General features: G+C 43.3%; 1 protein-coding gene across 1 annotated transcript; it reads right to left on the bottom strand.

Annotated features, from left to right (window-relative positions):
- JHY (junctional cadherin complex regulator) lies at positions 1-27,886 on the bottom strand. The gene is made up of 8 exons (XM_058194667.1): positions 27,564-27,886; positions 22,023-22,115; positions 20,189-20,702; positions 8,758-9,422; positions 7,346-7,643; positions 6,816-6,896; positions 2,865-2,990; positions 1-373 (listed from the first exon to the last, which is right to left on the bottom strand). The coding sequence occupies exons 1-8, from the start codon at positions 27,884-27,886 to the stop codon at positions 170-172; spliced, it is 2,304 nt and encodes a 767-aa protein (XP_058050650.1). The 3' UTR covers positions 1-169.

Here is a 27,886-nt window from a genome sequence, read left to right as displayed (position 1 = left end):
TGCAACTCATGGAGAAAAAACATCCCAGATCTTGCAGAAGTTCATGAAACTCATCGTGGTACGCTCGTCCATTCAGACCAGGGGTGAACACGGCGAGAAGAAAACGGGAGGGAGCAGGAAGAGCGCAGTGGGCCTGAGAAGATCGACAGGGACGCACCCCCACCCCCCATCAGACAATATGGAGCGTTTTGAAGGCGGCGACCACCTGCTTCTCCTTCTCGTGCCTGTTTTGCAGGGACTCCAGAGAGGAGATGGGAGGAAGGTTCTCTCCGTTTAAAGTCCGCGCTAGGTTTTTCTCCTCTTTGGTCTCTTGCTCCGACGATCTCGAGACAAAAAGCCGAGGCTTGGGAATTGTCTTGGCGTATTCAAGGGCCTGCAGAAGCAAGGAAAGAAGGCCACCAGGACTGGCCGTGAAAAAAACAAAAACCCTCAAAGCCCAGATTAGAAAGAGACCATTTCCAAGGAAGACACGGATGGGTTCCTTCACATCAACATCTCCCAGAAATTCTTCCTGCCCATGAGCGCATCGTATCGGCACAGCTCTACAGGAAAACCCACTCTAAATCTTTCCCGTGGTTTCAGTATAATTAAACTAGGAAATAGCGATAGCAAATAGCACTTAGAATTATGAACTGCTTTGCAGTGTGTTACACCCCTCTCTAAGCGGTTTTGCAGAGTCAGCCTATGGCCTCCAATAATCTGGGTCCTCATTTTACCCACCTCGGAAGGATGGAAGGCTAAGTCAACCTCGAGCTGGCCAGGATCAAACTCCTGGCTGTGGGCAGAGTTAGCCTGCAATACTGGTATTGTATTCTAACCACTGGGAAGAAAGAAGGGAGGGAGGGAAGGAAGGAAGGAAGGAGGGAGGGAGGGAGGGAGGTTGGGAGGAAGGAAGGAAGAAGAGAGGAAGGAAGGAAGGAAGGAAGGAAGGAAGGAAGGAAGGAAGGAAGGAAGGAAGGAAGGAAGGAAAAGGAAGGAAAATAGCCCTTAGACTTATATACCACTTCACAGTGCTTTCCAGCCCTCTCTAAGTGGCTTTACAGAGTCAGCCCATTGCCCCCAACAATCTGGGTCCTCATTTTACCCACCTTGAAAGGATGGAAGGCTGAGTCAACCTCGAGACTGGTGAGATTCGAACTGCTAAATTTCAGGCAGCTGGCAGTCACTGTACTCTCACCACTGCGCCACCATCGCTCAAATAACCCCATCCCCAAATGTCACAGGTCACGTCGACCAATTGGGTTAATTGGCGGGCTCTTCAGACACTCCTTCCCCAACCTTATCTGCTGCCAGTAGGGATGACCTTGATTCTCATGAGAAAGTCCTTTGTTTTGTCTAGTAATGCATTCCAAACTCCTTCCCTCCTTCCCCCTCTGTGTGGCAACTGAGGAACAGAAAGACGACTGCGGCCAGGGTTAGTTCAAAGTTGACACTTCCCCTACACAATAACCCTCAAAAGATTTCTTTTCATCAAGCTGAAATTCTAGATTTTGACTTAGAATAGAAACATGGTAGAAAAAAAAAAGGATGGGAAGGGAAGATTTTAAGAAGACATAAAACTGGCAAATAAATAGAGGCACAGAAAGAATAACAAAATTATTTCATTCTCCATACTCGTAGCAAGGGAAAGTTTATCACTCTCTTCCTTCACCTATAGTTGAGATCACTGTAGTAGGAGATGCTAGCCTCCCATCATACATTTAGTAGGACTTGTTGTTTGTGAATTAATATCCAACTGGCAATTTTTTGAGGCGGTACACTTGTTATACAATCATGTTTGATGGTACATGCATGTATATGCCCCTTCTGTCATAAATGAAAATACGGCAAGGTTTTTGCAATCTTGCCGCCTTAGGATTTCAACCGAATAGGTTAAACAGTTGCTGGAACTGGGTATGTCTAGTCTGATGAAAAGAAGGATTAGGGGAGACATGATAGCAGTCTTCCAATATCTCAGGGGCTGCCACAAAGAAGAGGGAGTCAAGCTATTCTCCAAAGCACCTGAGGGTAGAACAAGAGGGAATTGGTGGAAACTAATCAAGGAGAGAAGCAACCTAGAACTAAGAGAAATTTCCTGACAGAGAGAACAATTAACCAGTGGAACAACTTGCCTCCAAAAGTTGTGAATGCTCCAACACTGGAAGTTTTTAAAAAGATGTTGGATAATCATTTGAAGTGGTGTAGGGTTTTCTGCCTAAGCGGTGGGTTGGACTAGAAGACCTCCAAGGTCCCTTCCAACTCTGTTATTTCTATTCTATTCTATTCTATTCTATTCTATTCTATTCTATTCTATTCTATTCTATTCTATTCTATTCTATTCTATTCTATTTTCTATTCTATTCTATTCTATTCTATTCTATTCTATTCTATTCTATTCTATTCTATTCTATTCTATTCTATTCCTGTTTTGTTCTGTTGTTCTGTTCTGTTCCATTCTGTTCTGTTCTGTTCTATTCTGTTCCGTTCTACTCTACTCTACTCTATTCTACTTTACTCTACTCTACTCTACTACTGTTCTATTCTATTCTACTCTATTCTAGTCTCATGAGGGAGGAACTATGTTTGGATCACCAACACTGATGATGAAAGCAATCAAAAATCCACACGGTTCATGTCAAGACAGAGAACCAGGGGCATTCTGATCATCCAAGACTACGTTCAGTCTTGATCCTTGAAGACCACTGTTTCTCAACTTTGGCAACTTGAAGAACGGTGGACTTCAACTCCCAGGATGCTGTTGGGGAATTATGGGAGTTGGATGTCCACACATCTTTGAGGTGCCAAGGTTGAGAAACATGGTTCCAGGTTCTTCTAACTTCTAACATGGTTCTTCTAACTGGCCGTATTGTTTTGCTAGTTCCTACCTTCTGCCTTGACACGACCGATTTGTTCTCCGTTTTCGACTGAGGTTTCCGTGTACTTGACATATTCTTCAGGTTTTGTTCGTTGACTTGCCTGGCGTATACTTTTTGGTGTTTTATCTTTTCCGACTGTCAAAGGACAAAGAGGAGGCATTCAAGGGCAAGTTGGTAGGTCTTTGATTGGGGTATTGTCTACAAAGATCAAAACACCTCCTCACCAGCAATCAATACTCAGATCATCATCATCTTTATCTTTTAATGACCCCATAATCCCTTGCGGGGTGGAGTCTGGGCAACTGAATGGAGCTGAGTGATTATTGGCCGGATTCCCTTCCTGTTGCCAGTGCGGAGTTTATGCGGCAGATATATTCTCATTGTGCCCAGAGAGAGAGAGAAATAGCTGCCTCTAGCTAGGATCGAACTCACAAGCCTCCTGATTGTGAGGCGAGAGCTCCACCTCTAGGCCACCGCACCACTCAATCAACACCCAGATGAGCAGAAATTAACACAAAGATTAACACAAGACCAACAATCAATCTGTAAACAATACCCCAACTGGGGAACAACCACCTCAGACAAACAGCAATAAACAACCAATCACCAAGAGCAAACCCCACTCCCTTCTAGCACTGATGATATTACTTAGTTGGGTCATGAAATGTCTGCAAGAAAACAATCAAGCCCAGAGAGCACTAAGGACCCAACAGTTCAACCTATTCTCTCCTACTGGTATGGTAAATATTCTCTTCTATTGCTAGGTGTCTCAGTGGCTAAGATGCTGAGCTTGTCGATTGAAAGGTCGGCAGTTCTGTGGTTCAAATCCCTAGTGCTGCCGTGTAACGGGGTGAGCTCCCGTTACTTGTCCCAGCTTCTGCCAACCTAGCAGTTCGAAAGCAGGTAAAAATGCAAGTAGAAAAAATAGGGACCACCTTTGGTGGGAAGGTAACAGCGTTCCGTGCGCCTTTGGCGTTGAGGTTGAGTCATGCCGGCCACATGACCATGGAAACGTCTTCGGACAGCGCTGGCTCTTCGGCTTTGAAATGGAGATGAGCACCGCCCCCTAGAGTCGGGAACGACTAGCACGTATGTGCGAGGGGAATCTTTACCTTTACCTTATTGGTATGTTGATGATTCTACATTTTTTCCCTTACCTGCTCTCCAGCAGGATTGGGTGCTACAAAACTGCCACCATAACTTGCTAAAAAAAACTGAGTGTAAGTTGAGAGTGAATGTACAGTACTGACCCTGTGGTACCAGTATCATGGAAAATACCTAGCGTGTTTCCATTCATTGAAAATAAAAATAAAAATATGAAGGTTCGGGAAAGAGGTTTTTTCCCCCTCAATTCTAAATCAGCTTCCACTTCTCTTTTGGGCCAAAGGAGAAGCATCAGATTAATGCCTGATGTTTCCTAACAAGGGATCATGCGCGTTCAGCTCTTCACAACGAGATTCTTCACGGTTGGGTTGACTTCCATTTTTTTTTAACCTTGTGTGATAAAGCCAGGACCATCTAAATTCCCCAGAACAGCTCAACTGCATTAAAGCAAAGCACCCTTGCACACGCTAGAAGAGAAATAGATTTGTACGTCCTGATCTGCAATTGGAATTCTCTGCAGGAAAATACAGACTAATGCAGTGGTTCTCAACCTTTATAGTGCTGCGACTCCTTTAATACAATTCCCCACGATGTGGCGACCCCTTTAATACGATTCCCCATGATGTGGCGACCCCTTTAATAGAATTCCCCATGATGCGGTGACCCCAACCATAAAATTATTTTCGTTTTGAATTTATCGCGCCTGAAGCCGTTATTGGCTAGCGATCTGAACTGCTTGCGATTGCCTTGAGGACGGAGGCATTAAAGCGGAGACTCCTTCCCTATTAAGTTTATGGCGCCTGAAGCCAGATTAGGCTAGCGATTGGGAGTGATTGCAGCTGGCTTGAGAGGGAGACATCAGAGCAAAGATTTCTCTCTTTTTTTAATTCATCGCCGCCTGAAGCCGAATTCGGCTAGCGATTTGAAGAGCCTGCAGCTGGCTTGTGGAGTCAACCATTGGAGCGCGATTCTTCGACTCGCAAGTATACTTCCCATATTTCTGATGGTCTTAGGTGAATCGTCCCAGACGATGGCCCTGGCAAATCGTCATTCGACCCCCAACGGGGTCCTGACCCACAGGTTGAGAACCGCTGGACTAATGGGTATGTTCTTACCAAGGCCAGAGAGAGAGAGAGAGAGAAAAAAGGAGCTACACCTTGGAAACCTGATCTACTCTGAACGTAGCCAGATGTTTTCTGGACATCAATTTATTTATTTCGGTCGTGAAGGGCAGAACCCAAGAGAGCTTAATCTTCGGAAGTTTGTGGGAGCTTCTGTTGTGACCCAGTCCCAAGTAGGTAGTAGGAAACTCAGTCAGTGTGAACACAAACAAACTTTATTCAAACAGCTGAGAATTAACTCATTCTCATCATAGTTCAACTAAACTAAAGCAAATTCCTCCCAGCACAAATTCCTCAGTCCTATCGCCAACTTTGGTCCCATTAGGCAAACTGCCAAAGGCCTTTCTTGGCAAAAGTTCAGAAGACACCGATACAAAAATAAATGCAAGAAGACGAAGCTATCAAAGTTGTTTTCTGGCAAAGAACCCAAACACTGTTGCTGGTCTTTTAAGCCTTATGGGAGGGGCCAATCATCTCTTGGCCCTATTCCTGAGTCGTCCTCTTTGCTTGAGCTGCTCTTGCCTTCTGGCAGCTCTTCTCATGCGTTCATTAGGAACAGGCTCCTCCCATTCCTCTGCCTCACTATTGTCAGCCTCTGAAGGCTCCAGAGTCCGCACATTGCTCCCAGATGGCCCTGGCCCCACCTCAGCCTCCGACACAGAGCCCTCATCCAGGTCTTCCTCAGCCTCTAGGACTGGCCCATGCTCTTCCTCAGCCTCATTGCTATCTGACTCCGTTGCCAGCTCCTCAGGCTGCTGGTGGACCACAACAGCTTCGTCCCTGGAAGCTTTGAAGAAGAGACTGGACTGCCATCTGTCAGAAATGGTGTAGGGCCTTCTGCTTGGGCGGGGGGTGGGGGGTTGGACTAGATGACCTACAAGGTCCCTTCCAAGTCTATTAAGACAGACTTCTCCAGGAGTTTAAATAAACTCTTAACCTTCCCAGGATTGTTACCACCATACTTTTCTCTCTTTATGATTTTTTTTATCACTATCTCCAAAAGTATATGTAAAATCAATAACATTTCTTTGTACAATATACTTATTAGCCGGCTAAGTCGCTAATATTTTAATATTATAAATATCATTCGGTGTTCCACCACGTTTTCAATATTTCAGTTTTCTATAAACGCCAATAAAATCAGTTGCGAATAAGATTTAATCAGTCCCAAGATTATATCTCTAAGTCCCCTGAATTTATAGTCCTTGAAAACTATGTTTTCCAATATGTTTTTTACATCCTGTTATTCATAAATTTAGATATACCTAGTCCTAATCTTCCACCTCCTAATCTTAATATATTTAAGTTTATAATAAATTCGTGTGTGTGTGTGTGTGTGTGCTACTATTTTCCCAATTTAAACTTTCCACTTATTTCAATAGTTATTGGTTTTCAGTAAAGTTATAAGCCTGATGGTTTTCTATCTAGGAGACATTTCAGGGCCAAACTAGGTAGCATCATCAGTGCTATCAGAATCTAGAGCAGAGGTCTTCAAACTTGGCAGGTTTAAGCCGAGAATTCTGGGAGTTGAAGTTCACAAGTTGAAATTCTGGGAGTTGAAGTCCACAAGTCTTAAAGCTGCCAAGTTTGAACACTTATGATCTAGAGCTCCGTTTTCCATTCCCTTCCTCCTGATTTTAATTTGGTAATTCAGCCAAAAACCCTCCATTTGTAATGTTCTGCAGGATAAACAGCACACAGGAAGAACATAATTCATAAATGCGATTCCTCTTACTTTTTCTTTGATGGTTTCATAGTCAGGTCCAAGGCCTCCAAGTCTCACATCCATCTTTGTGTAACCTTTTGCCCTGGAGCCCTGAACAAAAGGGGTAAACATGAAGTTTTCGTTTAATTTACTTTATCGTCATTGCACATGGTGCAACGAAATTAAATGCCGTCTTCAGTGTACGTTATAAAAATAAAAACACAAATATACATCCTTTACATTCTATATAATTGAAACTGAAAACCTGATATTGCACTATACCTTGGAATTCAATACGGTTACTGCCCTGGGATAGAAGCTGTTTTTCAGCCTATTTGTCCTTGTTTTTATTGCCCTGTACCGTCTGCCAGATGGTAATAGTTCAAAAAAAAAAAAAGGGTGCCCAGGATGAGATGGAACTTTAAGAATGTTTTGAACTTTCTTAAGGCAGCGGGAGCTATAAAGCTCTCCAAAGAGGCGAGAGGGCAACCAATGATTCTCTGGGCAATGAAGTTGACCCACGCTTCCCTGCGCCGTGTGGGTTACCCTCCTTTGCTCACCTTCCGGTTCTCTTTCTTTCCTTTCCTTTCTTTTTGCTTTTCCATCTGAAGCAAGTAGCCCTCGGAGTTGCTGCGGCTGAGAACGGGCTGGGCCTCTTCGCCGCTCTCCAGGTGGAGCTGCGAGTCACTCTCCCCTCTCTGGATTATGGGGGGAAACATGCTAGCCAAATGATTCCTGGCAAGGTGGTCATTTGCCAGCTGAGAGATTTCTCGGTCGTGCCGTTCTACCGCCCGGATGAGCTGTGCCGTTGGAGAGAGGCTTCTCTTCACCGGGTGAGGAGCAAGTGGCTGTGAGGACCTCAAGGAACAAGGGCAAGTAAAGAGGGGTGCCAGGAGAAAAAGACACAAGAAGCAATGAAAAGGCACTGACTTTTGTGAGCAGCTTATAATGCGGTCGTCCCACCCACCCCCTTCAATGGGAACCCCTTCTAGAATCCAAATAATCCAATAGTGGTGATGTTCTCACTGGACAAATCTTCTCCTCCAACCCCTTCTCTAGTTTCCAGTCTGTCTTTGGATCCTGCCCACATTTCTTTCAACATCCTTCATCTTCTTACTTCTTTGCCTTGCATTCCAATGTAGGAGTCTCCAACCTTGACAACTTTAAGACTTGTGGACTTTTAACTCCCAGTAGTCTCCAGCCAGCCATGTTGGCTAGGGAATTCTGGGAGATGGAAGTCCACAACTCTTAAAATTGCTCAGGTTGGAGACCCTTGTCCCAATGCACCCCTTCCTGGGATCATTACTCATGGAGCACCACTCCCATTGTCAACCTCCTGAAGCTACCTGAGATGTCTCCAGCCATTTCCTCTTCCTGCCTTGATACCCACAACTGCTCCCCAAACACCTGTATGGACACTTCCCATCCATTCTTCATCTCAGACTCTATATTTTTCCAGAAAGCCTTGGCTATATTAACTGTCAACACCTGAAGATGGCCTGGCCGAAACCATCTTGGAGCTTCAGTGCTGCCAAACTGGAGCTGAATGATAAGGAGGGGGGATTAGAGATAGCTGGGGTTGCGTAGCCAAAACAAAATACTTTCTCTTGGGAACCAAGGGCATTCTCACACCTGGTCTGAGAAAGGTGGAGTGATGTCACCAGGCAACCAGACAAAGCCATGATTGGACCATGTGACTGATTGTTTTGAGAAAGTGACAAATGTTTAGGTGAAAACCGTGGGAGCCTTCAGAGCTGGTTTTCACCAGATCTGCGCCAATATGATATATCCAATAGAGTTATTCTTCGAGGAATTCACCTGCCTCGGAGTTTTGCTTAGTATGGGGTCTATTGCTTGAAACCCTGACATTGACCTCGGTTTAACAGGTGGATCAACAAAAAACAAGGAGGTGTCAACAGGTCATCTCATCTAAGTACTTCTTAAAACAGTATTCATAAAACATTATCTTTACCCTGAGTAATCAAAAGCATAGTTGTTAGGGATCTCTTCTGTATAAATGTGCCAAGCTTTGCGAGGTGCAACGGCTCCGTTTACCGGCTTTTTCAGGCCACCGTTGTGAGCATACAAAGCGCACTCGTCCCCTAAGGGGTTCCAGCATCGGCCATGACAGGGCAAAAGCTGAGGCTCTGAAACAGTACACCTGTAGAAGTATGGGTGATGGAGTCCAGAGACGTTTTCAAGGCCGGCTTGGCACTTTTCACCCGCGCATGGCGAAGGAAACCCTGGTGAGTTGTGGTAGGAACTCCGCTGAAGAGGCTTCCCAGCAAAGGTTAAATTCACGGACCGTTTCTTGGCATGGTGCTGAAGGAGGTATGGAGCTTGGGCAGAGAACGGGCTGCTTTCACTGGCAATGGAAAAGCAGGCGGGTGGATATAACTCACAATGCAGAGCACCTCTGCTGTCCTGCACCACCTCGGATGTTTCTATGTGAGCACTGGAACCCGGACAAGCGTTCTCAAGTTCTAGCAGATTGTTACCACCGCTCGGCCGGCTTCTTAGTTCCATCTGGGTTCCTAAGGGATATTGGTTGGAAGCCTTGCTTGAGGGGGTTACGTTCAACCATGCAGCTTGGCTGGAGCCCACGCCATCCGTCGGATGCCTCGCAGATTGGTGAGCCTAAAGTGAGTAAATTGTAAGGGAAACGTAAGACTTGGTTCTATGTTGGCCGGGTAAGAAGGACGTTGGGTGGTGGTGGTGGTATTATTATTATTATTATTATTATTATTATTATTATTATTATTATTATTATTATTATTATTATTATTATTATTATTATTATTATCATTATTATTATTATTATTAAATTTGGAACAAAAATTATAAATGAATCAGATCGGCAACATACAAAGAAAATCAATATAAAATGTTTTACCGTTGGTATTTGGCACCTTCTAGATTGGCAAAAATATATCCAAATTTAAACCCCAATGGTTGGAAATGCGGACGAGAGCAAGGTACCTTCTTTCATACATGGTGGCCGTGCTCCGAAACAAAAACAATATTGGATGAAAATACATAGTTGGATACAAGAAGTCACAGGCTTCCAAACAGAATATACACCAGAACTCTATACCAGAATAATGAAAAGGAAATATGAAAAAAAACCCAACATATATTATTCTACATATGACAACGGCGGCAAGATTGGCCTTTGCGCAATGTTGGAGAAGCTCAACTATACCCTCTGTAAATTTAATAATAAGAAAAGTATTGGATTGCGCTGAGATGGACAAAATGAAACTGGCATTGAAAGGACTGATAGATTAGGATTCTTACGTAATACGGGAGAAATGGTATAACTGGATCAAAATGAGAAAAAACGGGAAATAACAGATAGTAGATTTAGTAAAATTGTATAGAGTATAGGAGAGCGCTAGTGTGATGATATGTAAATGGTCACAATCGTGCACAAGAGTTGAATAAGAATGGTTTAATTGTTAAAACTCAATAAAATAATTTTATTATTTATTTATAGAAGTTAAAATAATAAAAAAATAAATAAAAGCTCAATTTTAAAAAAAGACATTGGGCAGCTTGGCGGAACGGTTTATTTGTAAAGGTAAAGGTAAAGGTTCCCCTCGCACATGTGTGCTAGTCGTTCCCGACTCTAGGGGGCGGTGCTCATCTCCGTTTCAAAGCCGAGGAGCCAGCGCTGTCTGAAGATGTCTCCGTGGTCATTTAGCCGGCATGATTAAACACCAAAGGTGCATGGAACGCTGTTACCTTCCCACCAAAGGTGGTCCCTATTTTTCTACTGGCATTTTTTACGTACTTTCGAACCGCTAGGTTGACAGAAGCTGGGACAAGTAACGGGAGCTCACCCCGTCACGTGGCGCTAGGGATTCGAACCGCTGAACTGCTGACCTTTCGATCGACAAGCTCAGCGTTTTAGCCCCTGAGCTACCGTGTCCTATCATATATACTTCGCTTAATTAGGAGGACTTGGGTTTGAGGGGATTTTGATACCAACCCTCAGAACATCCCTCCGGTGCTAATAGGATTTTATTCTCTGAGGCGATTAAGAAATGTTTGCTTGCTTTAGCTATTTAAGCTAAGAAGCTTGGTCTGCGAAGGAGAACATTCCTAACAGAAGAGCCTGTTTCTAACCAGGGATAAAATCAGGTTTTTTTTGAATCTGAAACAATGGAGACTCTTTAAACCAGCAGCCTCCATCCTTTGGGGCACCAGGAATCGGTTCTGAGGAAAGCGGATTTTCCACAGACTCTGGAAGTTTTGCATGGTGCCTGCATTGCACGGGTGGGGCTTTGCTTATTTGTGTGGCCCGGTTTCTGGCACGTCGTGGGTCCCGTACCGGTCCATGGACCGGGGTTGGGGACCCATGCTCTAAACTGTGCTTGGGAAAACTGTTCGGGAAAGATATTCTGCAACGTTGCCTCGCCTTCAATCATTTGCTCCATGCTTGCGTAGAGCAAAACAGTGAAAAGAGCTGTGGTGGTGCAGTGGTTAGAATGCAGTACTGCAGGGCTAACTTACTGCTCACTGCCAGCAGTTCGATATCCTGACCGGCTCAAGGTTGACTCAGCTTCCATCCTTCCGAGTTCGGTAAAATGAGGACCCAGATACTCTGTTTCCCCGAAAATAAGACCTAACTGGAAAATAAATCCTAGCATGATTTTTCAGGATGCTCGTAATATAAGCCCTACCTCCCTCAAAATAAGCCCCAGTTAAGATTGTCAGCCAGATGGGTGGGTGGGGCGGGGCCATCGAGGAGTGGGATTTGGCTAGAGGTTTTCCCAAATCCCTGTGAACCCCCAGCAGCCCACCCCGATTGACCTCAGGGGGCCGGTGTGGGCGTGGCCAGGTCTAAGTCCTCCTAATTAAGCGAAGTATATGATTTAGTACCATATTTCTCCAAAAATAAGACCTAACCAGAAAATAAGCCCTAATGCGTCTTTTGGAGCAAAAATTAATATAAGATCTGGTCTTATTTTCAGGGAAACACAATAGTTGGGGGCAAGAGGCTGACTCTGTAAACCGCTTAGAGAGGGCTGTAAAGTACTGTGAAGCGGTACATAAGTTTAAATGGTATTGCTATTTTAATTTTAAAAAATTTCTTAGGAAAGAGGTACAAAAAGTATCTCCCGGCTAGTTCTACTTCTGTGGTTCAGAGTGCCCTTGTCATAATCACAATGAGGTCAATTTTTTCCAGACTTTTAATTGCATTTTTGGGAGGTATCAAAAGACAAAACAGGCGTCTTCAGACTTGCTGGGGCTGCAGGCTCCCACTGCACTCCTTAACATGCCAAAATTTACCCTGCAAAAATCAGGGTTTTGTTCGTACTTATTTTTGGAATGAAATCCTCAACCCACCACCCAAAGTTTGGTGCAGACTTTGAACCAACCAAAGGCAACAGTTGTTTTCTGTGAAAAGCAAACCAGCCCTTGAAATTTGTATCTTAAGAGCATATATGGAAGATAGGGCAAGGTGTTTACTTGTGTCTTGATTAGGGTAGCCCCATCTTCAACTTTGACCTCTGTCTACTTATAATTGGGGTCTCGTATTTGGGCATCTCACGGCATGCTCTATTTTCTGAAGAGCAACATTTGTGAGATTACCGGCTCGTCTTCATTACAGACATCGGAAGAGGAAAACCTTTGCTTCATGAAGAAGAAAAGAAAAAAGCAAATTAGATTTTATTCGAACCGAACAAATTAAGGGCAGGCTTGGTTAAGTGGTCCATCTCTTGAAGCCAGAGGACCATTCACTGGCTGCCTTCCTCTCAGCACAGTGCTTCAGAATAAGTTAGGGCGGAAAAGAAAATCGGCCTAAGAAGGTCTTCCCTTAATTGCAACTTCTGGCATCAATAGAACCGTACCGGGACTTAAGAAAGAAAAAAAGACGATAGGGAAAGCATGTAGAACATGGTTCCTACGTTCCTTCTGATCCCCTTCCCATAGGTCAGGGGTGTCAAACTCAAGGTCTCAGGGACGTGGTAGGATTCAAGCAATTTAACAACCGGTTCTCTGCCCTAATGATCCCTTCCAACAACCAGTTCACCAAATTCTCAGTAAGTTAACAACCGGTTCTCCCGAAGTGGTGCGAACTGGCTGAATCCAACCACTGGATCCGGGCCCGTGGGGTGTTTAGATCTGGACTGCGAGGCTATCCTAAAAACAGCGAAGGACCGGCCTGCAGGGCCTCTGCCAGGAGAAACGGAGCTCGGGAGGCCCGCGTGCTCCATTTTTGCTGGCAGAGGGTTGCAGAAGGCCGTCCCAGCCGAAAACATACCTCACAAGGGCTAGGTCCCCCCCCCAGCTCCAAACGGTCCATTTGCCAACTTCTGGTGGGACCAGAAGGCCTGAAAATCAGCTGAGCCCGCATGCCCACTGATATGGCTACGCTTGCCACCTGTGGCACGCATGCCATAGGTTCGCCATCACAGCTTTACACCATTCTGACAGATGGCAGTCCAGTCTCTTCTTGGAAGCCTCCAGTGATGAAGCTCCCACTACTTCCGAAGGCAACTTCTGTTCCATTCGTTGATTGTTCTGTCAGAAAATGTCTCCTTATTTCTAGGTGGAATCTCTCCTTGATCAGTTTCCATCCATTATTCCTTGTCTTGCCTTTGGGTGCTTTGGAAAGTAGCTTGACCCCCCCTTCCTCTCTGTGGCAGCCCCTCAAATATTGGAAGACTGCTATCCTGTCTCCCCTGGTCCTTCTCTTCACTAGACTAACTGTGTCTTCTGTCCATCCATGGTTCACTCAGATGTCTTTCTTTCTTTCTTTCTTTCTTTCTTTCTTTCTTTCTTTCTTTCTTTCTTTCTTTCTTTCCCTCCTTCCTTCCTTCCTTCCCTTCCACTTTCCTCCCTCCCTCCCTCCCTTCCTTCCTTTTGCTTTGGAAAATAGCTTGACCCCTTCCTCTCTGTGGCAGTCCCTCAAATATTGGAAGACGGCTATCCTGTCTCCCCTGGTCCTTCTCTTCCCTAGACTAGCCATGTCTTCCGTCCATCCATGGTTCACTCAGATGTCTTTCCTTCCTTCCTTCCTTCCTTACTTCCTTCCTTCCTTTCTTCCTTCTTTCTTTCTTTCTTTCTTTTTTTCTCTCTCTCTCTTTCCTTCCTTCCTTCCTTCCTTCCTTCCTTCCCTTCCACTTTCCTCCCTCCCTCCCTCCCTTCCTTCCTTTTGCTTTGGAAAATAGCTTGACCCCGTTCCTCTCTGTGGCAGTCCCTCAAATATTGGAAGACTGCTATCCTGTCTCCCCTGGTCCTCCTCTTCACTAGACTAGCTGTGTCTTCTGTCCATCCATGGTTCACTCAGATGTCTTTCTTTCTTTCTTTCTTTCTTTCTTTCTTTCTTTCTTTCTTTCTTTCTTTCTTTCTTTCTTTCTTTCTTTTTTCCTTCCTTCCTTCCTCCTTCCTTCCTTCCTTCCTTTCCTTCCTTCCTACCTACCTATATTCCTTTTGCTTTGGAAAATAGCTTGACCCCCTTCCTCCTCTCTGTGGCAGCCCCTCAAATATTGGAAGACTGCTATCGTGTCTCCCCTGGTCCTTCTCTTCACTAGACTAGCCATGTCTTCTGTCCATCCATGGTTCACTCAGATGTCTTTCTTTCTTTCTTTCTTTCTTTCTTTCTTTCTTTCTTTCTTTCTTTCTTTCTTTCTTTCTTTCTTTCTTTCTTTCTTTCTTTCTTTCCTTCCTTCCTTCCTTCCTTCCTTCCTTCCCTTCCACTTTCCTCCCTCCCTCCCTCCCTCCCTCCCTTCCTTTTGCTTTGGAAAATAGCTTGACCCCCTTCCTCCTCTCTGTGGCAGCCCCTCAAATATTGGAAGATGGCTATCCTGTCTCTCCTGGTCCTTCTCTTCACTAGACTAGCCAGGCCCAGTTCCTGCAAAACCGGCACCACTTGGAAAGCACCATCAAAAGCTGAAAGAGAAGTTGTGTTCTGGCTTTTTTTAAAAATTTATTTTCAAGTTAAAGCTTCATCAACTTCCACTTAAGGCCTCAGGTGCTACTCCTCACGAGGTGAGATGGGGATCTCCCAGGGGTAGAACACAAAGCCGTCCGCAGTACATTTAATCTTTGCCCGCAATGACCTCCTCCATTTCATCCGGCCTTCACCCCAGGCTCTCTTTGTCAACCACACCAGCGTTCCTGTTGGAGAATATGCACTCAGAGTAACTGCTTAATGGTACTTATTAAAGTCACGTATAGAGCAGAATGTTACAGTGAAAGGTTTAACCCCGGGGAACCTACGATTCGAGGTGGCAAGACGATAACTTGTTAGCCGGACCTTTTATACTCGTGATTAATGTTTGTAATGTAGTGACTCTAATTCCGAACTCCCGAGTTCCTAGAAGCCGTTGGGAGTTAGGCCATTATTGCCCTGCTTGGATGGATCAAATCAGTGGGTAAAATAAGGAGAAACTTCCTAACGGCGAGGACAATTAACCCGTGGAACAGCTTGCCTTCAGGAATCGTGGGCGCGCCATCGCTGGAGGTTTTTAAGACGAGTGTGCGGTGGCAGCCAAAAAAAAAGCCAATGCAATCCTAAACTGCATTAATAGAGGGATTCAATCAAGATGAAGGGAGGTGCTAATACCACTCTATAAAGCCTTAGTAAGAACACACTTGGAATACTGCATCCAGTTTTGGTCACCACACTATAAAAAAAGAAAGAGTGAAGAGAAGAGCAACAAAGATGATTAGGGGACTGGAAGTTAAAACATACAATGAACGGTTGCAGGAACTGGGCCTGGCTAGTCTAGTGAAGAGAAGGACCAGGGGAGACAGGATAGCATCTTCCAATGTTTGAGGGGTTGCCACAGAGAGGAGGGGGTCAAGCTGTTTTCCAAAGCACCCGAAGGCCAGACAAGGAATAATGGATGGAAACTGAACAAGGAGAGATTCAACCTAGAAATAAGGAGGAACCATTAACCCATAGAACAGAGGTTGCCTTCGGAATTTGTGGGAGCTTCATCACTGGAGGCTTTGAAGAAGAGACTGGACTGCCCTCTTTCAGAAATGGTGTAGGGTCTCCTGCTTGGTTGGGGGGTTGGACTAGATAACTTACAAGGTCCCTTCCATGGATGGATGGATGGAGAATTCTAATTGGGAAAAACTCACCTTGTGGTAAAATAGCAAAACAGAATTGTTTCTATAACATACAGTGATTTCACAAATGTGCCAGAGCAAAGTTTGTTTAATTGTGGCTTATGAAATAAACCACAGTTGGCCTTTGCACAAGATCCTAAGTTTAGTACCCCTGTTGGGTGAACACAACCAGCATGTTGGTTTAATAAACATATTTTAAGTGTGATGTAATGTGTTCTTTCCAGCTAGAATGAGGTCATAATGTTTAATGAAACAAAGGACTAGGGGATGACTTGAAAGCAGTGTTCCAATATCTCAGGGGTTGCCCCAAAGAAGAGGGAGTCCAGCTATTTTCCAAAGCACCTGAAGGCAGGACCAGAAACAATGGATGGAAACTAAATGAGAAAACCAACCTAGAACTAAGGAGAAATTTCCTGACGGTTACAACAATTAACTAGTGGAACAACTTGCCTCCAGAAGTTGTGAATGCTCCAACACTGGAAGTTTTTAAGAAGAGATTGGATAACCATTTGTCTGAAGTGGTCTAGGATTTCCTGCCTAGGCAGGGGGTTGGACTAGAAGACCTCCAAGGTCCCTTCCAACACTATTATTCTATTCTATTCTGATGTGCCAAGGTCTTTAGAATAGCTCAAATAGACAAGGATACTCAGAGGCACTCTTTCCAAAAATTCAACATTTTGATATGTCTTTGATATGGCCTATAAAATAGAATAGAATAGAATAGAATAGAATAGAATAGAATAGAATAGAATAGAATAGAATAGAATAGAATAGAATTTTTATTGGCCAAATGTGATTGGACACACAAGGAATTTTTCTTGGTGCATATGTTCTCAGTGTACCTAAAAGAAAAGATACCTTCATCAAGAATTCTAAGGTAATCAATAAAGCTAACTAACTAACATTTACAGTGGCTGTAACGGGCCTAGAAAAAACCCTCCAGCTGAGCTGCATTGACCCAAATATTAATTAACGACCGAGTTGCAATCGGTTGCAACTCAGAGCAAAGCAAAAAAACATGGAGAAGATCTGAACTTTTCCAAGAGAGCCTTACAGTTAGGGGAGGAAAAAAAAAAAGGAAAGAAATGTTTGTGCTCGCGCGTTGTGTGCCCGGCAGGTAGAAGCAAGCATACTTCTGCATTAGCTCTTTGAAAAGGAAGATGGGAGCCACAACTCCGACCCGCAATTTTGTTTCCTCCCCCTCACCTCCCCCCCCTCACCGTTCTATTAATGCCAATCAAATTGAGAAAATGATCAAATGAAATTGCATTTTGAGCATCGTAAGCTGTGTAATGTCTCTTCTATTAAATTGAGGCCCGTAATTGCTTCCATGCTGGGGGACAGAAAAAAAAAAAAAGAAGAAGAAGAAGAAGAAGAAGGAAAAGATGACAACAAAGGCCTGCAATCATGAATTGTCATTATCCCCGGACCAGCAAACCGGCCTTTGCAAGAAAACTTCAAAGGCTCCGGGTTCTTGAATTGCATTTGGCTGCTATTGTGGAAGCCCGGCCAGTCTTGATGAGGTGTTTACACAGAGGTAAGGCGCAGTGGCAGAGAAAGCCTGAGTGCCTTAGTCTAGAGCCATTAAAAAATTGTACATTATGTTTCTGGCTTTGAAGTAAAAGAGGGAATAGAGGTGGGTTGTTTTTTTGTTTTTTTTTAGAAGGAAAGCAACTGGCTAGGAGCGCAGCTGAGTGAGAGACAGGAGGCAGCTCCCATCCTCTCAAAAGGAACTCATCATCGTCGGATTCTCAGAGAATCAGGCAATCCTGAAGCCCGGGGAAAAAAGAAACCGATGCTTGAGAAAATGCGCCGGGGAATTAAGGGGACATTTCAACTTCCAACTGGGTTTAGGCTCTCTAGCGCAGGTGTGTGCACCCATTTAAGGACGGGGCCGCAGCCGTCATAATGGAGAACGTTAATAGAAGGCTCTTTGCCCAAAGGCCGAGAAGAGGCTTTAACCGAACGCTGCTTTGTGCCGCCGAGAGTTGTGGGTTTTTAAGGCGTCTTGTCTTCAGGTGGAGAGTCGGCAACACGGTGATCGCGGGCGTGCGAGATGCTCAGTAGGCTCTCCCTTTGATGCGCAAGTCCCAACCCCACCTGGCTTTATTTCCGCCTCTGAAAGAAAGAAAGAAAGAAAGGAAGGAAGGAAGGAAGGAAGGAAGGAAGGAAGGATTGCTGAATGGTTAAAGTGATTAGGGAAAAAGGAGGAAGATTGGAAGGGAGGGAGGAAAGAAATAAGGAAGGAAGGAAGATTAGCTGACACCGGGAAGCAGACTAGGTCACCTCTTTTACCTGGAAAATGCGTCTGAATTTTGGAAAGCCTGCTGTGATCACTCACAAACGGATCGTCTTTTTAGAATAGAGTAGAGTAGGGTAGAGTAGAATAGAATAGAAAATATGAAATAGAATAGAATAGAAAATATGAAATAGAACAGAATAGAAAATATGAAACAGAATAAAATAGAATAGAAAATATGAAATAGAATAGAGTAGAGTAGAGTAGAACAGAATAGAAAATATGAAGTAGAATAGAATAGAAAATACGAAATAGAATAGAAAATATGAAATAGAATAGAACTGAAACTATGAAATAGAATAAAATAGAATAGAATAGAAAATATGAAGTAGAATAGAAATAGAAAATATGAAATAGAATAGAATAGAGTAGAGTAGAATAGAATAGAATAGAAAATATGAAGTAGAATAGAACAGAAAATATGAAATAGAATAAAATAGAATAGAAAATATGAAATAGAATAGAAAATATGAAATAGAATAGAAAATATGAAATAGAACAGAATAGAAAATATGAAATAGAATAAAATAGAATAGAAAATATGAAATAGAATAGAGTAGAGTAGAGTAGAGTAGAATAGAATAGAATAGAAAATATGAAATAGAACAGAATATTTATTTATTTATTTATTTATTTATTTATTTATTTATTTATTTAGAAAATATGAATAGAATAGAACTGAAACTATGAAATAGAATAAAATAGAATAGAACAGAAAATACAAAGTTAAAATATCAATTTAAAATACCTATTCCATAATGGCGAATTAAAACCGTCAGATTGACCTAACCTAAAATACCCATATAAAATTACAAAGTTAAAACTTTAAAATTTAGAATTTAAAAATCAGTCCAATCGCTTGAATAAATAAGTGAGTTTTAATTCAGAATAGAAAATATGAAATGGGACAGAATAGAATAGAATAGAAATAGAATAGAATAGAGTAGAGTAGAGTAGATAGAATAGAATAGAATAGAAAATATGAAATAGAATAAAATAGAATAGAATAGAAAATATGAAGTAGAATAGAATAGAAAATACGAAATAGAATAGAATAGAATAGAATTCTTTATTGGCCAAGAGCGATTGGACACACAAGGAATTTGTCTTGGTGCATATGCTCTCAGTGTACATAAAAGAAAAGATCATCAAGAATTCTAAGGTACAACACTCAATGATAGTCCTAGGGAAACAGTCAATATAAATCTTAAGGATACCAACAACAAGGTTACAGTCATACAGTCACAAGTGGGAGGAGACGAAATCTAAAACATTCCTGTGCCAAAGCCAACTCCCCCATTTTTATTCTTGAGCCTACGGGACCCAGAAACCTTCTTGTCAATAAAGATAAAAGGTAAAGGTTCCCCTCGCACATACATGCTAGTCATTCCTGACTCTAGGGGCCGGTGCTCACCTCCGTTTCAAAGCCGAACAGGCAGCGCTGTCCAAAGACGTCTCCATGGTCATGTGGCCGGCATGACTCAACGCCAAAGGCGCACGGAACGCTGTTACTTTCCCACCAAAGGTGGTCCCTATTTTTTTCTACTTGCATTTTTTACCTGCTTTCAAACTGCTAGGTTGGCAGAAGCTGTGACAAGTAACAGGAGCTCACCGTGTTACGCGGCGCTAGGGATTCGAACCGCTGAACTGCCGACTTTTCGATCGACAAACTCAGCCATTGCGTCCCTTGAGCCTTATTTAAGATCACCTGGGACAAGTAACTTATCTTTTTTATTTATTTATTTATTTATCTTGTCAATAAAAGAAAGCTACTCTTCCGCTTTGCAGGATACCCGTTTCTCCCCATTCCATTTTTTAATTAAAAGAATCTTGCAAACAATCTCCCCCCCTCCCAGTTTCCCACAGCACGAAATATGGGAAAGAAAAGATAATAAAAATAATAATATCAAAGTTGGAAGGGACCTTGGAGATCTTCTAGTCCAACCCCCTGCCCAGGCAGGAAACCCTACACTATTTCAGACAAATGGCTATCCAACATTTTCTTAAATGTTACCTTCTCTTCAGAGACTTCTTCTCTTTGCTTTTTGCCATGGAGCCGAAAGTAGGACTTGTTCTGCTGGGTTGCTAATCCCAGCGTGTTTTTGTTTTTCTCGATGAAGTCTTTTTCGGGCCTCAGTTTCGGCGGTTCTTTGAACCGAACCCTGCAGCCGGAGCTGGCCAAACTCTCATTGCTGTCATGGTGACGGATGACACTTGCTTTTCTTCCTTTCTTCTCCAGCCTGGAAGGTCTGTCTTGGCCATCTCCAGGTTGGGCAGCAGAAGGACTCCAGAGTTCTCCAGCAATTGGTGACGAGGTATTTTGAGGACTTTCCTGTAATGGGACGTTTTTGGAGGGGATCGCGCCTTGGGAAGGACAGCAGGCCAGATCGAGGGAAGTCAAGCGGAAGTTTCCCAGTTCGTCCCGATGGGAATCTTCTAACTTGAGAAAGCTTCTTCCTTCTGGACTGTCTCTCCAGTTTGGATTGTAGCGCAGCTTGGCATACTCATCCACGATGTTTCCCCGAGTGCTAAAAAAAAAAAAAAAAAAGCAAAAGGTGAAGAAATTTAAAAGTTGGCCAAGAGGGTCGCGGTTTTTAAAGACTTTCAGAATCTTATCTCCTTAGATGTCTCAGAATAATTCGTGTTGAAAGCTGCCCAGAGTCGCCTTGTAGTGAGCTGGGCATCAACCAAATTTGAATTGAATTGAGTAGAGTAGAGTAGAGTAGAATACTGAGTAGAGTAGAGTAGAGTAAAGTAGAATAGAGTAGAATAGAATACAGAATAGAGTAGAGTAGAGTAGAGTGGAATATACCGTTTCCCCGAAAATAAGACATCCTCTGATAATAAGCTGAATCAGGCTTTTGAGCGCATGCACTAAAATAAGCTCCCACCGAAAATAAGCCCTCCCCAAAAATATTTAAAACGCATGCACAGCCAGTCCCTGCCATTTCCTCTGGTTAGAGTTAGGCAGACAGAGCTGGAAATCAGGTAAGAGTGCAAGAGGAGCCCCGTCTTGCTCCACACACCCCAAAATACTAAGACCTCCCTGAAAATAAGGCCAAGTACTTATTTCGGGGTTCAAAAAAATATAAGGCAGGGTCTTATTTTTGCGGAAGAGTAGAATATAGAGTCGAGTCGAGTCGAGTCGAGTCGAATAGAATAGAATAGAATAGAATAGAATAGAATAGAATAGAATAGAATAGAATAGAATAGAATAGAATACAGAGTGGAGTGGAGTGGAATGGAATGGAATGGAATGGAATGGAATAGAATAGAATAGAATAGAATAGAATAGAATAGAATAGAATAGAATAGAATAGAATAGAATACAAAGTAGAGTAGAGTAGAATAGAATAGAATACAGAGTGGAGTAGAATATAATAGAATACAGAGCAGAGTAGAATAGAATAGAATAGAATAGAATAGAATAGAATAGAATAGAATAGAATAGAATAGAATAGAATAGAACAGAACAGAACAGAACAGAACACAGAGTGGAGTACAATAGAATAGAATACAGAGTAGAGTAGAGTAGAATAGAACAGAACACAGAGTGGAGTAGAATAGAATAGAATACAGAGCAGAGCAGAGCAGAGCAGAGTAGAGAAGAGAAGAGAAGAGAAGAGAAGAGAAGAGAAGAGAAGAGACCTTGGAAGTCTTCTATTCCAGCCCCTGCTCAAGCAGGAGAACCTATAATATTTCAGATAAGTGACTGTCTAGAGTCTCTTCTCAAAACCCTCCCGTGATGGAGCACCCACAACCTCTGGAGTCAAGCCGTTCCACTGATTTAATTGTTCCCATGTCTGGAATTTTCTCCTTAGTTCTAAGCTGCTTTTCTCTTTGATTACTTTCCATCCGTTGCTTCTTGTCCTGCCTTCTGGTCCTTCGGAGAGTAATTTGATCCCCCTCTTCTTCGTGGCAGCACCTCAAATACAGGAATGCTGGAATTTAATAAATAATAATTAATAAATAGTAATAATTCATGCAAGTTAGGAGAGATTTAAGGATGCTTCCTCAAGGGCGGTGAAACGGCGATATTTGTTTGTCCTGATTAGGATGCACTTTATAGATCGTCCTCTGTGTGTGACCTCAATTGGGATCGGAATTTCCCTTGCTAAGCAAGGCGGGTTGTTAAGAGAGTCATGCCCGATTTCATGACCCTTTTTTTAAAACCATGGTTGTTAAGTGAATCATTGCAGTTGTTCAATGAATCGTGCGGCCCCTGAGTTCGCTTGTCGGAAGCTGGCTGCGAAAGTCACAAATGGTGAACGCCTTGTAAATATATGCTGGTTGACAAGCTTCTGAATTTTGATCACGTGTCCACGGGGGATGCCGGGGTGGTCATAAGTGTGAGGACTGGTACAAGTCGTATTCAAAAGGTTACTAAACAACTGTACAAATGTACAGTTCTGCACTTCCTCCCCCCCTTTAGAACCACTGCAGCATCCCCATGGACCTGGGACCAACATTTGGGCACTTGGCAGCAAGCATGTATAGGGAGTCCTTGACTTACAACAGTTTGCTTAGTGACCGTCCAAAGTTACAAGGGGACTTATGGCCATTTTTCACAGTTATGACCTTTGGAGATGATAAAAATAGAGATAAAGATGATAGATAGATAGATAGACAGACAGACACAGACTAGATAGATAGATAGATAGATAGATAGATAGATAGATAGGGATGGATGGATGGATGGATGGATGGATAGAGAGAGAGACAGTTAGGGATGGATAGATGATAGATAGATAGATAGATAGATAGATAGATAGATAGATAGATAGATAGATAGATAGATAGATATGGATGGATGGATGGAGAGAGAGAGACAGTTAGGGATGGATAGATGATATAGATAGATAGATAGATAGATAGATAGATAGATAGATAGATAGATAGATAGATAGACAGAGACAGACAGACAGACAGACAGACAGACAGACAAGATAGATAGATAGATAGATAGATAGATAGATAGATAGATAGATAGATAGATAGATAGATAGACAGACAGACAGACTGGACAGATAGATAGATGGATACCTCTCACCGACCCGTGCGCTCTCACAGAGAGGGACTCCTCAGGGTGCCGTCGGACAGTGTCGTCTGGCGGACAGGAAGGGCCTTCTCTGTGGGGCTCCGCCTCTGGAACGAACTCCCCAGGACTCCGTCAACTTCCGGATGAGCTTAAACTCACTTATTCATCTGCTGGACTGGGTTAGTTTTAAATTTATGGGTTTTAATGGGTTTTATTCTAAATTTTAATCTTGGCCAATTTAATAAGTTTTTAACTGTATTTTAATTGTATTTATTGTATCATTGTGTATTTTAATTGGCTGTGAACATCCTGGGTCCTTGGGAGAAGATAGATAGATAGATTAGATAGATAATAATAATAATAATAATAATAGATAGAAAGGGAGGGATAGATGGATTGATAGAGAGAGAGACAGTTAGGGATGGATAGATGAAAGATAGGTAGATAGATAGATAGATAGACAGACAGATAAGATAGATAGATAGATAGGGATGGATGGATGGATGGAGAGAGAGAGAGAGACAGTTAGGGATGGATAGATGATAGATAGATAGATAGATAGATGGATAGATTCCATCAGCCCTACTTACTATAGACAATGGTCGTGTTATTTTTTACTGCTTGGTTGTTGTTCTAGGATGGATGGATGGATGGATGGATGATAAATAGATAGATAGGGATGGATGGATGGATGGATAGACAGACAGACAGACAAACAGATAGATAGATAGATAGATAGATAGATAGATAGATAGATAGATAGATAGATAGATAGATAGATAGATAGATAGATAATACATTAGACTAGTTAGCCTTAATGGACTCCATCTGAATTAGCAGTGCGCTAATTTGGAAACGCATCAAATTAAATTTCCCCTGAATGGCAAGTCCAGGATCCTTCCTGCCCTCTCTCCCCAATGCAGGCTCTGCTCTCCACACAATTAGCATCCTTTCCTGCTTGCGATTAAAAACCATTCAAAAGCTCCCCACTTTGCCGGTCGGAGAGGCATATGGGAAGCGTGCTCTTCATAATGAGTCCCCTTTTCTCTCTTTGCGATGTTTGTCTCCAAGCAGGGCATTAAATGGGACATGTTTATCATTTTTCAATTCGGGCTTAATTTAATCCTTTGAAAACAAGCCATTATTTGGCATTTATGTGGCATTAACGCTCCAATGAGCATAACAAATCCAATTTTCTATCTGCACAGAAGAGGAAAGTTAATGCGGCTCTCGGAACAAGTGAGGAATGTTTTAATTTTGCACTTAGGCAGTTATTGAATAAAAAGAGACAACCGGTCCGCTGGTGCTTTCCCCCCACTGCAAATCCTTCAAAATAATAATGTTTTCCAGAGTGATACAGTCTAAGATCTCTTGAACATGGCAGCCCCTCTGTATATTATTTGAAATCAATGAAATTTATAGCCATTAACTCGCCACTTATTCAGCTAACTGCTTCTAAAATGATTGTGTCTGCATTTTTCCCCCCCCAACCGAATGATGAAGCAAAACGCTCGCTATGAGACTGGCAAACGATGAAAAACAAAGAGAATAACGGCAATACAAAAGCAGGATTAAATATAAGGCGGATATACAGATCAGTGAATTAAAACACAACTCAAGTCAAACCATATGCCCGGTATTACAAAGGTTCAGAAGTAGCCAAATGGACAACCAATTAAATATGAGCCAACGCAATCCTAAATTGCATGAACAGAGGGATACAATCAAGACCACGTGAGGTACTAATACCACTCTATAAAGCCTGAGTAAGATCACACCTAGAGTACTGCATCCAGTTTTGGTCACCATACTGCAAAAAAAAGATGATGATGTTGAGACTCTAGAAAGAGTGCAGAGAAGAGTACAAAAACACACACACACACACCTGCCCTACACCATTTCTGACAGATGGCAGTCCAGTCTCTTCTTGAAAACTTCCCGGGATGAAGCTCCCACAACTTCTGAAGGCAACTTCCGTTTCATCGGTTGATTGCTCTCATTGCAGGAAAATTTATCCTTATTTCTAGGTGGAATCTCTCCTTGTTTAGTTTCCATCCATTATTCCTTGTCTGGCCTTGGAAAACAGCTGGATCCCCTCCTCTCTGTGTGGCAGCCCCTCAAATATTGGAAGACTGCTATCGTGTCTCCCCTGATCCTTTTCTTCACTAGTCTCCGGCCGTTTGATTATTTTAGATAGATTACAGAATAACAGAGTTGTAAGGCACATTGTAAGTTATCTAGTTCAACCCCCCCACCCAAGCAGGAGACCCTACACCATTTCTGACAGATGGCAGTCCAATCTCTTCTTGAAAGTTTCCAGTGATGAAGCTTCCACAACTTCTGAAGGCAACTTCTGTTTCATCGGTTGATTGCTCTCATTGCAGGAAAATTTCTCCTTATTTCTAGGTTGAATCTCTCCTTGTTCAGTTTCCATCCATTATTCCTTGTCTGGCCTTCGGGTGCCTTGGAAAACAGCTTGACCCCCTCCTCTCTGTGGGAGCCCCCCAAATATTGGCACACTACTATCATGTCTCCCCTGGACCTTCTCTTCACTAGACTAGCCATGCCCAGTTCCTGCAATCATCGTACGCTTTAGCCTCCTGTCCCCTAATCATCTTGGTTGCTCTTCTCTGCACTCTTTTTCTAGAGTTTCAACATCTTTTTTTATAGTGTGGTGACCAAAACTGGGTGCAGGATTCTAGGTGTGGTCTTACTAAGGCTTTTTAGAGTGATATTAGTACCTCTCTTGATCTTGATTGTATCCCTCTGTTAATGCAATTTAGGATTGCATTGGCTTTTTTGGCTGCCACCGCGCACTGTTGGTTCATATTTAACTGGTTGCCCAGTTAGACTCCGAGGTCCCTCTCGCAGTTACTGCTATTAAGCCTGGTTTCACTCAGTCTATATATGTACTTTGTATAGGTATACTGTACTATATATTTCTATATTTCTATAGGTATGCTATACTGTACAGTATATTTCTATAGGAATACTGTACTTTCTATTGGTAGTTCTCAGCTTAGAAACACAACTGAAGCCAAAATTCCTGTTATTAAGCATGACGGTTGTTAAACGAGCTTTGCTTCATTTTGCAAGCTTTCCTGCCACCGTTGTTAAGTGAATCGCTGCAGTTGTTTAGCAACACGGTTGTTCAGCGAATCTGGTTTCCCCATTGACTCTGCGTATCAGAAGGTCGCAAAAGGGATCACATGATCCCGGGAACTCTGCCACGGTCATAAATATGAATCCGTTGCCAAGCATCTGAATTTTGATCAAGGGACCGTGGGAATGCTACAATGGTCGTAAGTTTGAAAAACGGTCAGAAGTCACTTTTTCTCCCCTTTTTTTTTTTTCTAGCAGGACTACCAGATTCTGTAACAACCGTGTTCCCTTGTGCCATCCGTCTGGTAAACTTGCAAGATTTGTTTTTCTCACCATGTACGTGTATACGTCTGGACTAGACTGTGTTGTTTGGTCATATAATATATGTGGGGTGGGAATGGAGATTTTGCAATATCCTTCCCCCCTGGAGTGGGGCGGGAATGGAGGTTTTGCAATATCCTTCCCCCCTGGAGTGGGGTGAGAATGGAGGTTTTGCAATATCCTTCCCCCCTGGAGTGGGGTGGGAATGGAGGTTTTGCAATATCCTTCCCCCCTGGAGTGGGGTGGGAATGGAGATTTTGCAATATCCTTCCCCCCCCGGAGTGGGGTGGGAATGGAGGTTTTGCAATATCCTTCCCCCCTGGAGTGGGGTGGGAATGGAGGTTTTGCAATATCCTTCCTCCCTGGAGTGGGGTGGGAATGGAGGTTTTGCAATATCCTTCTCCCCTGGAGTGGGGTGAGAATGGAGGTTTTGCAATATCCTTCCCCCCTGGAGTGGGGAGGGAATGGAGGTTTTGCAATATCCTTCCCTCAGGAGTGGGGAGGGAATGGAGGTTTTGAAGTATCCTTCCCCTGGAGTGGGGAGGGAATGGAGGTTTTGCAATATCCTTCCCCCAGGAGTGGGGAGGGAATGGAGGTTTTGAAGTATCCTTCCCCTGGAGTGGGGAGGGAATGGAGGTTTTGCAATATCCTTCCCCCCTGGAGTGGGGTGGGAATGGAGGTTTTGCAATATCCTTCCCCCCTGGAGTGGGGTGGGAATGGAGGTTTTGCAATATCCTTCCCCCCTGGAGTGGGGTGGGAATGGATGATTTTGCAATTTCCTTCCCCCTGGAGTGGGGTGGGAATGGATGATTTTGCAGTATCCTTCCTCTGCCATGCCCACTAAGCCACGCCACACCTACCAAGCCATGCCCACAGAACGGGTAGTAAAAAAAAATGGATTTCACCACTGGAAAGGGTCCCTATTTACCTCTCGTTTTCAGGATTTCCTCTTTCATCCGGGTCCTCACTCAGCCTCTCTGCTTCTTCTCCATTGGACTCTTCTTCGCTCAGGCGCATTTCTTCCAGACTGTCCTTCTCCATGCTGTCTTCGGCCTCTTCTTCGTAGGCCTGGCTGACCTGTTCTTGAGTTTCGTGGATCCGTTTCTGCAATTCCCACTGGTACTGGGTCTCCTCGGCAAGGCTTTCCGAATCCGATTCATTCTGAGCCAATCCTTCAAAGGCGGTTTGCAAGAAGGAGTAACGGCGGTGTGCTTCGGTCAACCCTCTCGGCGAGGGGCTGCTGACGTTCAT

Source organism: Ahaetulla prasina, chromosome 9 (assembly GCF_028640845.1).
Source record: "Ahaetulla prasina isolate Xishuangbanna chromosome 9, ASM2864084v1, whole genome shotgun sequence".
In the NCBI taxonomy this organism is placed as follows: domain Eukaryota; kingdom Metazoa; phylum Chordata; class Lepidosauria; order Squamata; family Colubridae; genus Ahaetulla; species Ahaetulla prasina.
Note: the sequence above shows the minus strand (reverse complement) of the source record. Positions and strands in the feature narration are given on the sequence as shown.

Coding starts and splice junctions, on each gene's coding strand:
- JHY (XM_058194667.1), bottom strand. CDS start 27,886: ATGAACGTCAGCAGCCCCTCGCCGAGAGGGTTGACCGAAGCACACCGC. Junction 9,423..20,188: donor AAGAAGTCTCTGAAGAGAAG/GTAACATTTAAG, acceptor TACTCACTTTAG/GCTCACCAATCTGCGAGGCA. Junction 2,991..6,815: donor ATGAAACCATCAAAGAAAAA/GTAAGAGGAATC, acceptor GTCCTTTGACAG/TCGGAAAAGATAAAACACCA.